The sequence below is a fragment of the Camelus bactrianus genome, chromosome 30, assembly GCF_048773025.1.
Source record: "Camelus bactrianus isolate YW-2024 breed Bactrian camel chromosome 30, ASM4877302v1, whole genome shotgun sequence".
Taxonomy (NCBI): Eukaryota; Metazoa; Chordata; class Mammalia; order Artiodactyla; family Camelidae; genus Camelus; species Camelus bactrianus.
Genome location: NC_133568.1, coordinates 7,525,710 through 7,538,224, shown reverse-complemented (window position 1 = coordinate 7,538,224; position 12,515 = coordinate 7,525,710). Strand labels below are relative to the sequence as shown.

The window sequence follows — 12,515 nt, the reverse complement described above, 5'->3', positions numbered from 1 at the left end:
TACACCTCTCTCTGTGTCTGTCTGTCTCTGTCGTCTCTTTGTCTCTTTGTCTCTTTCTCTTTATCACACCTGTCTATTCTCTCTAAACCTTTCTCCAGTCCCTTAGACTGACTACAGCCTGCCTGGACCGCTAAAGATCATTCTTAATGACAGTCATTACACAATTCCTCCACGTTGCCTGAGGCCATTTCCGCAGCAATAATCAGGGAAGATCTTGTCCTCTTCCCCACAGCTGGGCTCAGTATGCCAACTTCACTGGAACCAAGAAGGTTTTCAAAAACTCTCCATTAATTACAGGAAACCCAAAGCCCTGTCCCCCCTTCTCATTAACACAATTGCTTTCAGTTGCCACTAAATTATCTCACCACCATTAAACCAAGAATCTAATTAGACTTCTGGAGATGGGAAGGGCCGATGGAGAAGGCCGGCACAGCGCTTTCATCTCAAAACTGATCATAAAATATTTGTGCCCTTTCGTTCTTGGCCACATAAAATCCGCCCTGGAAGAGTGTCCTTTTATTCTCTCCTATTTATAAAGAGGAGCTCGAAGATTTGATATAAAATGAGTATCTTAATAGAAATCACTTCGCATATGGGAGGTCTCCTCCCCCTCATTACAATAATGGCACCTGACTCCCCCTGCGTGTGAATGCCTCGCAGCCAGACCTCCCGCTGGGCTGCAGTGGAGGCGTGAATGATACGATCACCGGGAAGAAGATAAAATGTATCATTATCATTACTCTAGTTTTAAGAGGGTCTGACTGAGGCAAGAGGTGGCTGGGAATGTAATCCATACAGAGCATACAGAGAAGACAAACTGAGTTAAACTTCTCCCAGACACAGCACTTTCCAACCTGTCATTAAACCTTCTGTCTTTCCTAAAATCTCAGCTCTGGAGAGAAAAAAAACATTAGTTAAATCCAGTCCAGACATGTTTACTGAGTATCTACTAATCACCGAGCACTGGGCAGGGCTCTTGACATCCAAATATGACTATAAATTGCTTAAAAGCAGTGTTTCTGGATTCTGTTTCTATTGTTTTCATTCTGTATAACCCCAAATTCTGGGAATTCAGGGGCTACTCAATGCTCATTGAATAGGACAAAACCTCAATAGGAAATGCTGGCTGTCCTCAGGAGACCAGTACTCTGGCCACAATGAAAGACTTGCGTGTAGAGTCATTGAGTTACAGCCCAGGCCAATGTAATCTCCAGTTTTCCAATGAGAAGTTCATTCTGAAAAATCCCATTGGACTTCTGAGTGAAGGGAGACACATACATGTATAAGTTCCTCCTCTTGATAAACACACACTCATGTACTCTGCACATGCCATGCCAATTAAGCTGACTATTTAACCTGAAAGTAGTCTTGCCTGGAGGATATCCTGGTGGACTAGCCAGGAGCTGGTCTACCATTACTGAACCAAAGATTCTGGTGGCCCCCGGGGTTCCTTGCAGGTGGCTCTTCTGCTGAACACCCTCAGGATGGTTTGCTGTTTCTGGTGCTGATACGGAAAATGAAGGTAAACCATTGCCTCTCAACTCTAATTAATACAATGTTGAAGTATGTGTTTTCATGTACCAGATTTTTTTTTTTGCAGGAAACAGTTGTTCAATGCATTTTGACCAATATTTAATGATTAGCTATTGTTTGCCCAGTTTTGAAACTAGAGTTTCAAAGTTGAGTAACGCTTGACAGTAAAGGGAGTGGGTGGTGCAGCGTGGGACACAGACACCACATCAGTGTAGGGCTCAATGATCAAGGGGTTGACGGGGGCCACGGAGCACAGTAGTGTGGCGACCAGCTTTGCCAAGGGGTGAGTCTCAAAATGGGTATAAGGGAAGCCTTCTTAGAGTTGAAGACATCTAAGCTGAGTCTTGAAGAATAATTATGAATTAGATATCCATGGCCAATAGGCACATGGAAAAATGCTCAATATTGCTAATTATCAGAGAAATGTAAATCAAAACTACAATGAGGTATCACCTCACACCAGTCAGAATGGCCATCATTCAAAAGTCTACAAATGATAAATGCTGGAGAGGCTGTGGAGAAAAGGGAACCCTCCTACACTGCTGATGGGAATATAGTTTGGTGGAGCCATTATGGAAAACAGTATGGAGATTCCTCAAAAAACTAAAAATAGACTTACCAGATGATCTAGTAATCCCACTCCTGGGCATGTACCCAGAGGGAACTCTAATTTGAAAAGATACATGCTCCAATGTTCATAGCAGCACTATTTACAATAGCCAAGACATGGAAGCAACCTAAATGTCTATCAACAGATGATTGGATAAAGAAGTTGTGGTATATTTATACAATGGAATACTACTCAATGATAAAAAAGAATAAAATAATGCCACTTGTAGCAACAATGAACTCATCTACAAAACAGAAATAGACTCGCAGACGTAGTAAACAATCTTATGGTTACCGGGGAAAAGGGGCAGGAAGGGATAAATTTGGGAGTTTGCGATTTGCAAACGTTAACCACTATATATAAAAATAGATAAGAAAACAAATTTCTCCTGTGTAGCACAGGGAACTATATTCAATGTCTTGTAATAACCTTTAATGAAAAAGAATATGAAAAGGAATACATGCATGACTGGGACATTGTGCTGTGCGCCAGAAATTGACACATTGTAACTGACTACACTTCAATAATAAAAAAAAAAAAAATTACATATCCAAATAGCTTGAAGAGTGGATGAAGGAAACAGGATATTTCTGGGGTGGAAAACAGATAATAGCAAGAGCAATAATAATAACAACAATTGCACAAGTTTGCTGAACTCTTGGTTTGTGTCAGGCCCTCTGCTAAGATTTTCACCAGCATGCCCTCACTGATTGCTCACCACCATCCCCTACACCAGGGGGCATGCTTCCCCCTACTTCACAGATGTGAGCACTGAGGTTTGAGATCACATAGCTGCTTTAGCGCAGCACTGAGCTTCCAATGCAGACAACTGGAAGCAAGAAGACTTGCATTCGACGGGAGCGTTGGGCAGCCCAGGGGTGGTGTTAAGAAAAATGAGCCAAAAATTAGAGAAAAAAGGCAAGTGGAAGGTGCATGTCCTTTTGGAGTCCAAGAGCATCATTTTACAGGCCCGCCCAAGGATTATTATCTAGGGAAAGGGACCCTGACTAGATTCACCACTGATTAAAGGTCCAGATTCTGCCAGGCACCTGTAGACTTCTGCCCAGAAAATATGCAAATGATTTTTTTCCAGTAGAAAAGATAAGCACAGAGATTATGGTTTTATTGCCCATTAGGACATAAACTGAGCAATCCTGCTCACCATTCTTTGTCCAAAACCTGCCTTCCTGTAATACCCTTTTCTTCCCATTCTTTTTGGACCAGTTTAATCACCATGTTGGTTTCCTCACTAAAGAGGTGAATGAATCCTTGACATGAGTTTTTCGGTTTTTGAAAGTTTCACTCTGACAGTGGGGATTCCAAAGGAGTTTGGTGCTGGTTGACATCTCCAAGGAGGTGGGGTTGGAGAAGGAGGCCGGGGCCAGTTCTGGGGGGGTTGGGTGCCTCTTGGGGATGTTTACAGCCTGGACCATGGGAACAGCTCAGCTCTTCTAGGATGTCCAGTTTAAATCAGAAAAGAGCTTATTTCCTCCTTTTTAGGCAAAAAAAAAAAAAAAGAAAAGAAAAATTAAAAAATGGAAGTTTCTGAGAAGGTTTCGGTGTGAAGGGGTCTTCAGGGAAGGACAGAAGCTGGCAGACCTGCTGGGTCCTGTCATGGTCCAGAGCTGAAGGGAGGGGGCTCTCCAAGGGCTTCCCGTTTAGCAGAGCCCGCTGGGCAAACAGTCACTCTGTGCGGCTTCAACACGGGCCCGTGGGTAGCACTTTTCAGAAAATTATTTGTTTTTAAAATAAAGCTTTAATTTCTCTAGATCTTTTTTTTGAATGTTTCCTACTGTGTATTTTAAATGATTAATCTGGACTTACAGAAATCTGTTTTACAACTTGAAGACTTCTTCAGTTTGTATACTTATGGCTCCTGGATGTTCCAGATCCTATTAACTAGCCCATTTATTTGACTATATTGGTTCTTTTTGAAAGACAAGATGTTTGGCTGAATTGACCCCCATTCTTTTGGTTAGGAGTATCTGATCATGATTCCACATAGGACAAAAAAACAAATAAAATAAATTATTTTACAATCCTTAAATTCCTGTGCATTGTTTTTGCACCTAGATACTACTTCATCATTTGGGGCCTCTCTCCATAAATGGCAGTAGGTTAAGAGAAAAATCAGGCATTCTAGAATTTGGGAGTTAGAAGCAATTTTCACAATCATTTTGCTCCAGCTACTAGAATACTGAATTTCATTCTGATTCCACTAGAATTAAGAATTCACTCTTTAATCTGTAAAGATAATTTTCAAGCCTCAGGTTTGGCACCCTGATGACAGGTATCGGTCATTTCTGACTGGGTGGATAGTTTGGTTTAATAACTAAATGGCTTACCCAATATCAGCCTTTGCTTTAGAAGTAAAATGTCTAAAAGCTTAACAGACTTGTGAAATTTAAATATTTTTCACTTACTCATAGTCTCTGATCGTTTTAAGCAAGGCAGATCATAGAGTTTGGGAGAATGATGGATTCGCCTTGAGACGAAACAGATACAAAACCACGCGCTAAGAGCTGAGCTCCCTCCACTTCCCTGTGTCATCTGTGAGCTACACCTTGAGCAGGTGACATCTGGTGACAGCAGCCCTGATGTATGTTTTTTTTTTCCTACTTGGATTTAACATGAGAGAGCATCTGAGTGTGTGTGTGTGAGAGAGAGAGAGAGAGAGAGAGGAAAAAGAATGAAATGCCTGTTCGCTTTTCCATCACTACTGCTCCAGACTTCCAGATGCAAAACTACAGAAATATTTCTCATGGTGTTTTATGGAGTTGTTACAAAATTTGTAACGTACTTGACAATACAGTCTCATCTTAAATACAAAGGGCAGGGGAACGTTTCAGTAGTGAACTCGTGCGTTCTCTACACACCACATAATCTCCCGGAGCAGTTAGTTCAACAAGAAGAAGAAAAGAAAAATTAGGCTCACTTATTCAGGTACCGATTATCTGGTGTGGTTATTAAATCATTATTGGGAGACTGCAATAGAAGTTATTTCAAATTACGCATCATTTTGAACAAACTTGATTGAAGCTTTCAGTGCATTAGCCCTAATTACTCACAGTAATGATGCAGTGCTCCCTTGAACCAGACCTCCTTTGTTGTGCCAGGGGACAGTGGCTGATCAATAGCTATTGAGCAGCTGGATCACGAAGGCTGACCTGCCTGAGCGCCTGTGGCGGCCACTACCATCCCTCCCTCCCTCCCGGTAGCTCACAGACGACATGGCCTCAGCCTGGGTACCCACTCCTGCAGCTCCTCTTCCGCCTCCTCCCCCAGATCACTAACTTTATCATCACCATCACTCTCTGGCTCTGAGATGCTAAGAAGCTGCCTTAAACACACACAGACATACACACGCACGCGTGCGTGCACACATGCTAGAAAAGACATATTTTTAAACCTCCAACCCAAGTTCATTTCTTCCACATTATGTTTATAAAATAAGGTGGGAAAGTTTGCTTTCGTTTTTTTTTTTTACCCAAGATCACCTGTTTGAGAAAGCACCCTTTGGACTACAGGCTGATTAATTATTCGACGCGTATTTACAACAGCCCATCACACGTCTGTCAAATCTGTCAAATGTCTTCCATTTGCTTGGTAAGCAGTTCCAGCGTCAAGCCTGTTTTTCTCAGCTGTCTCGCACCTTGTTTGGTCCTGTGTGAGCACACAGCTACTGCCTCATGATCATTCATTTCACTCAGTGATCATTTATTGAGCATCTACATACGCAAGGAACTGTACTAGATAATTTAGTTTCCGTTATGTTTAAATAAAACGAATTTCTAATTAATTGAATTATTTCCGTATTTTTTAATCTGAATAAAGGATTCCTTAAATTAACTTTGCTTTATAAGTCACTTAATTTATGCTTCTTTTCTTTCTTTCTTTCTTTTTTTGTCTGCACTTGTCTGGGTCTTCAAGACCATCCTGTAGAAATGATGACCCATTGAAAAATAAGCTGATTTCTGTATATAATCAGAAGTAATTCTGACTTACGTTACTGACAGTGAAAGACAGGACGCTAAAGAAAACAGCAATTAAGGGAGTAGTCTTATCAGAAATACGTGTGACTAATGTAAAGCATCCTTTTGAATGAAATCAAGCCCAGAAACCATTAACAACTATTAACAGCTTTCTGTATGCTTGACTTTGGTTAAAGCATCAAATTACGAGTTTCACTAACTGTTCTCTAAAAGGAGTCCATAATTAGGGAGAAAGGACTCTGTCTTTGACACTCTTGGGACTATGACAGAAGTGAGATTCCATCGGAAATCAGGCAGTAAGGAAATCAAGAAATTTCCAATCCAATTGCATGACCTCAGGAAAATCTTTGAATCTCGAGAGCGTTGGTTCCTTCACGTGTGAAACAGAGCATTGGACATGAGCCCAGCCTGTGTGACCCTGAGTCTCTGAGGTTGGTGGGAAGACATTCATCTGCGGGGAGCAGAATCTCAGGAAGGTCCGGCCTCCAGCACCTGGAGGAGATCGCTAGCCTGTTTTCCCGCAAAAGCTCTGCTCAGACCCGGAAATGGGACCAAATCTGTGAAATTCTCATGAGGGTCTCAGTTTAACACTGCCAAAAATAAACAGCCCATTCCTGCATCCTGAAACAGGAGAGCTTTGGCTCCGCTCTGATTACCAGAGAGGCAGGTTTAAAAGTTTAATATCCACCTGTGTCTGCGCCCGTTTGGCATATTTGGAAATTACTGAACACAGATAGAGGAGGCAAGCCCACAGAAGTGTGCGGTCCCAGGAACCCTGTCTCTCATGCTGCATGGACGGAGTTCAGGAAAGGAAAATGGGGGACCACCTGTCTTTTGCCTCTGGGAAATATCTGTGCTTGGCAAGCAAAGGCGGAAACACGCAGGCTAATTTCTAGATCCATAAAGGGAGGTCTCCAGAGCTTAACCGACAAGTTTGAAGAAGCAATTATCTGGGTGAGTATGCAGACCTCGGCCCAAATCTTTTGCTCCAGCCGAGTGATGACTTCCCAGAGTTCCAGGCATGGGACTCTGTCGACACTGCTCCCTCTGCCTGGCTGCCCTCCTCCCCACAAGGCACTGCTGATCCATCAAGTCTCAGGGCAGCTTCGTCCCCATTCCTCTGACTCTACCTCATTGCTGGCATCATTCACCTGACATTTCCATCCAATACTCTTCACTTCACAACTAGCATGTGAACGATGTGAAGATTCTTGATCGTATTTGAAAGAGTAGCCCCTTTCTTCAGAGCAAGAGTTCCCAAGTGGCTGTGAAGAACACCATTTCCAAGAGGTACTGAGAGTTATTCACAGAGAGGGGAGTTTTGTGGTCAGGTAGGGTGGTGAAATTCTGTGTCTCTCCCTCCTGGAACCTCACAGTGCACACTGGTCAATTAAAGGCTCTGAAAACCTCCGCAGAAATGAAGCCAGGTGCAATGCAGTCTCCCTTTCCCTCACTTAACTATGAGAACATCTTTATCACAAAACACCTACTCATGTTTTGTGAAACTCAGTTTGAGAAGTGTCATTCCAAATATTTCTTTCTATTATTTCAGTTAGGCTCATTTTTTTAATTGCCCCATGATTCCCACAAAGGAGTTAGGTACGTAGAGTCTTGTGCTTAAAGCAACCTGCTGATTTAGGAGGTGAGTTTAGAGTGAATATCAGTAATGAGTCTCTTCTTGGGCTTCTAATCAAAATAGGCATTTCTAAACACCACAGTGTGGGTAACATTTACCAGTGTATTAATTCAACAAATTTCCTGGAACGTGCCATCATTCCGTGTGTCGTGAAGATGGCAACAGCTAAATTGTGGATTCTACCTCTGAGGTACATACGATTCTGCTACAAGAGAGAAGTTAAACGGAAGCATTTCTTAGGTAGTCTAGGAGGGGGCGGCCAACATGTGGCAGAGACACTAAATGCTGCCGGCATTCAGAGCAGGTGCGGTCACTGAGCCTTGGAGATCAGTGGGATGTGACGAGGACCTGAGTAAGGCTGTCCTCAAAGGCAGGTTTGAAGCCAGGTCCAAGACCTGCATTCCTGGCAAAGTGGAGTTGGTGCAGGGACTGGTGGGAAGTGATGGGGGAGCGGAGGAAGGCAGAGCATATGGGGGCATCTGAGTAAGGAGTCTATATTTTATAAACTGCCAGTGAGGAGTCTGGTGACTACTGGGGAATTCATGACATCATGGGGTAGAATGAATCAAAGCCTCAGGGAAACCCTGATTCCTGTCTCCCAACCCCGGTGAGCTCGGGAGGGGGTGAAATGCAGCGGTCGACAGTCCGCATGTTGGACCTGAGTTGGAATCCTGACTGTCCCCACGGGTTCCTGGGGCAAGTTCCTTTACCCTTAGCTTCCTCTTCTGGGATGAAGACACAAGTATTTATTTCACGGAGTTCTTGTATGAGTTACATGAGATAACATATCCAAGGTCCTTGATGCAGAGATTAGTAATGACTGAGGATTGATAAAGAGTAATTAGCACTGTTGCTGACCCTCAGATGGCCTTGGCCTCCAGGTTCTGAGATGATCTCCTTGTCTTAGACCTCCTCCCACCTGAAGAAGCCCCTGCTGACACGGTTGACACACCTGTGTCTGCGGGAGGTTGGCTGAGCAGAGAACTCTTACCTGCATTCATAAGCACACTCCCAGAAGGCCTTCTCCATACCCACCTTCACCGGGGTGAACCCAGAGCAGCTGGAAAGTGCTCACCTGCGTCTGCTGTGGCCGCAGATGCGGCGAGGAGGGACAGCACCGGGGCTGGGGGGATTGCAACTCCGTCGACTGTGGCTGGCTTCTTCCTGGTCATCATGGCGGACACAGCGCCCTCGCTCTTGCTATGCATTGCCGTTTGGTCCACTTTTAAGTGGGGACTTGGCATCCCTGAAAAATAATAAGCCCCAAACCCTGCAGTTACTTTAAAGAAACAGGAAGACAGACAGCATAAAACCTGAAAATGAGCACAGGAAACTGTCAAACGATCTGACCTCCTCGTGGTACAAGGATGACACTTTAGAATGTTTAAAGAAGAAGAAGAAAAAACAAACTTAGATGCATGACTGCTTTGGGTTTTGCGGCTGAAGTTAGTGGAGATGACATTCCAGGTTGGCTGCCTGGACGTGGGGGTCAGGCACAGACCTAATAAAGCAATGGAATCCATCACACACTCTTTGCCTTCTACGGGTCAGGAAGCCTGTCTTCACAGAGGTAGTGCTGTGCGCAGCATGGAGGGGAGGCGTGGACCCCGCCCTACTGAGGCTTCCCATCTCACCCATGAGCTGGGGAGACGAGATGGAATGAGAAGGGAAAACGGGGGAACCAGCACGGGCAGGCTGGGTGTTATGTGTCCTGGGTGCTTGCGGAGTTCTCAGGAGGTTGCGATTTGTGTGGGAAGACATGAGGAAAAGCTTCCCAGAGCTCATGCTGGAGCAGCAAGGGTGAAGGAAAGGCGTTCGCGGTGCCAAGAGGTGTCTGCTAAGTCCTGGGTGGAGAATGAGGACCATTCAGACAAGAGACCAGCCTACTGGAGGTCAAAGATGCACTTTGGGGACCGCAGTGTGACAGGAGTCACCAGGTCAGGTGAGAGCTGAACCTGGGGGTCTGGTCATAATAATATGACAAGTAATAGCAGTACTGAGCATCGTAAGTCATGTCTTTATGAGGCTGAAAAGCCTGGGTGGGCTTATAGGAGGTGCGTCTGTGAGGGCGGGGAAATTCACTACATAACAAATTGCAAGAGTGGTCCTGGAGCCTTGTTTTCCGAGCCAGAATCCAGGCTGTCTTACTTTTCAGCTGTGTGATCACGAGCAAGTTACTTAACCTCTCCAAGCTGCAAGCTTCCTTAACTGTGCAGACGGGCTGGACCGGCGCTACCTCACAGGGGTGGCGGGGGCGTCCGTGAGTCAGCCAACACAAGGTGCTTGGGACAGAGTCTGGCCCACGGCCCACGCTACAGAAGTGTCTCCAGTTCTGATTATTCTAGTTATTCCTACTAACCCTGTTACCACCTGCTTCCTCCTCAGGCCAAACTGAAGCCAGCCAGCAAAGGCTCGGTTCTCTTCCCTGACACGACCAGGGGTTTCTGGGCACCTTCTACATCCTCAGCTGCAAAAAAAAAAAGTCACTCTCCAACTCATCCACACACCAGCGCAGAGGCTGGAGTTCTCTGAATGCATGCCAAATGCTCATCCACTTAGAATTTCTTTGTTTGTAAGATGCAGGCCACTGACAGCAGCAGTAACAGAGGGGGCTTCATCATGGTCGTTCTTGACCCGAATTCCCATCCCAAACGTACAACTCTCAACGTCAGAGCTGGAAGCTTTCAGGAACTGAGACGCTAAACCCAGGTATCACCTTGGTCCACCTCACTGCTTTCTAACATCTGCCCATGATCCCTGTCTGCCAACAGGAAAAGGAGTTTTAGATTTAGAGGACCATGCGTGGGAGAACTAATTAGGCAGCTGAAGGTTTAGGCCTAGAAGAATAGATGTGTATTCCATTTGCCCATTCATCCATCCGACACTTTTGAGCACCTACGATCTGTCAAACTGGGGACTCGAAAGAAAGTTAGACACAGTGCCTGACTTCTAGAATTTTGCAGCTGCCTACAGGAATTGTCAGAGAAATGAACAAATAATTGCACAAGAGGTAAGTCCTATTTCCGACATCTGTCCAAGGTGGTAAGACATGGGTGTGGGAGGGAGACGCTAACTGCACACCTATGTCCACTGAGGACACATGGCCCTAGTTTCACACCTGGAAAAGGCACCTGTGACCACGTCAGGAAGAAAGTCACGTTGACATTTTCATTTACCTTCAACTACATTCCTCCCACTCTCCGTCCCAATCTCTGAAACTTCCACGGGAGGTGCTGCGAATAACAGCACCGTTTGGCTTTTTTGATTCCATATTTCATAGCATTTTGACTGTGGGAGTAGACGGACATCAAATTCTACGACAGAGAGATTGCAAAGCACAGCCATCAGGAAACCAGGGCGTGTGGCAAACACGTATATGAGCCCTGGATGATGCCTGTTTGTAAACCATGCAGGTGCGCCAGGGTCCGGCGAGATATACATACAGTAAACGTAAAAGGCAAGCAGAATTATCTGCATGGTGGTACATCCAAACAGCCAACGGTGGTTATTCTGAGGAAGGAGAGCACAGGGAAGATGAGTGATGGAGTTTTTGCTTTGTTTCCCTAGCCTTCTTGAATGTTAATATTTTTAAAACCACAAACATATATTAAACTCTACTTCCATTCAGAAAATAAATATAGTTTGGGAAGAATCTAGAAGTCTATCTGAGAACTGGTCACTAGGGTAGCCTGAATGATCTGCTTGAATAACTGGCTGTTAACAAATCTGCGATGGGACAGCAGCCCTGAGTCTGATGAAAACGCCTCACTGTGGTACCCTGCCCCACCGTGGTCCAGTTCCCGTCAAATGGACGTGGGCATCCTTTGCCACGCATGCCTCTGGAACTCTAAAGCTGCCAGAGTTCGGCTGGATTTTCATTTGGAAAAACTCACTGACCTGTCTGTCCTGTGGACACATGTGGGGCAGGTAGTTCTTTGTTCAGTTTATGATATACACAGGGACGGAGCCAATGAACAGGATTAGCAGACAGACATGCAGCTCTCACTTGGGAAGAGACTGATTTCAAGCCATTTCAGTTGTACCCTTTTTCATGGGGATGTCCACAATCCAGATCATTCCATTAAAGATCCAATCACACCTCTACCAGATGGACTCTGCTGCTCAAGTGTTTATGGCACAGAATATGTCAAAAGTCACAAAAATGACACTAAAAAGGTCTATAATTCAGACTGTCACTACTTAGCTGTCCTGAAAACCCTAGATAATTCAGGATTTTCTGGATGATAGTACTGTTTGCTAGTTGTCATCCAGTGAATCTGGGAATCAAATTAGAAAAAAGTACGGACATTTTTTTCAGACAGTTTTGAATTTTGAAAGGATTAGGGAAACAATCCCAGAAACAGTATATGTGAGCGAGAATCCTGAATGAACCTTAAACAAAGGCACATGTAATCCAGAAAATCTCCCTGAGAGCAGAGGTCTCGGGAGCCTGGAATGGGCGACTTCCCCATGGGAGACCACACTGGGCAGGCTGGCCATGGGAAGGTTTTGTTTCCCTTCATTTCACGTGGCAGCTGATGCTCCATGGACAGGCACCCAAAGGACCAGATGAATGAGAAACAGTTCAGAACCCAGTTCTCACAAATGCTGGGTGATGGCAGAATGGTGGGATGTTTGGCACATTCCTTCCCAGCTCGGGTCTGGCTGCTCTCCCTCCAGGGGAAAGAGATTTTTGAGGCTGGAGACTGATCATAAAGAAACCGAGATACAGTAAGGTACTGAC

At 44.8% G+C, this 12,515-nt stretch overlaps 1 protein-coding gene across 3 annotated transcripts in view; it reads right to left on the bottom strand.

The window, feature by feature from the left end:
• Nucleotides 1-12,515, bottom strand: part of SETBP1 (SET binding protein 1) — a 363,104-nt gene that overhangs the window by 19,016 nt on the left and 331,573 nt on the right. For all 3 annotated transcript variants that reach the window (XM_074355256.1, XM_074355257.1, XM_010961443.3), the window contains exon 5: nucleotides 8,847-9,017. In XM_074355256.1, coding sequence (XP_074211357.1) covers nucleotides 8,847-9,017 — 171 coding nt within the window. The remainder of the gene's footprint in view (nucleotides 1-8,846; nucleotides 9,018-12,515) is intronic.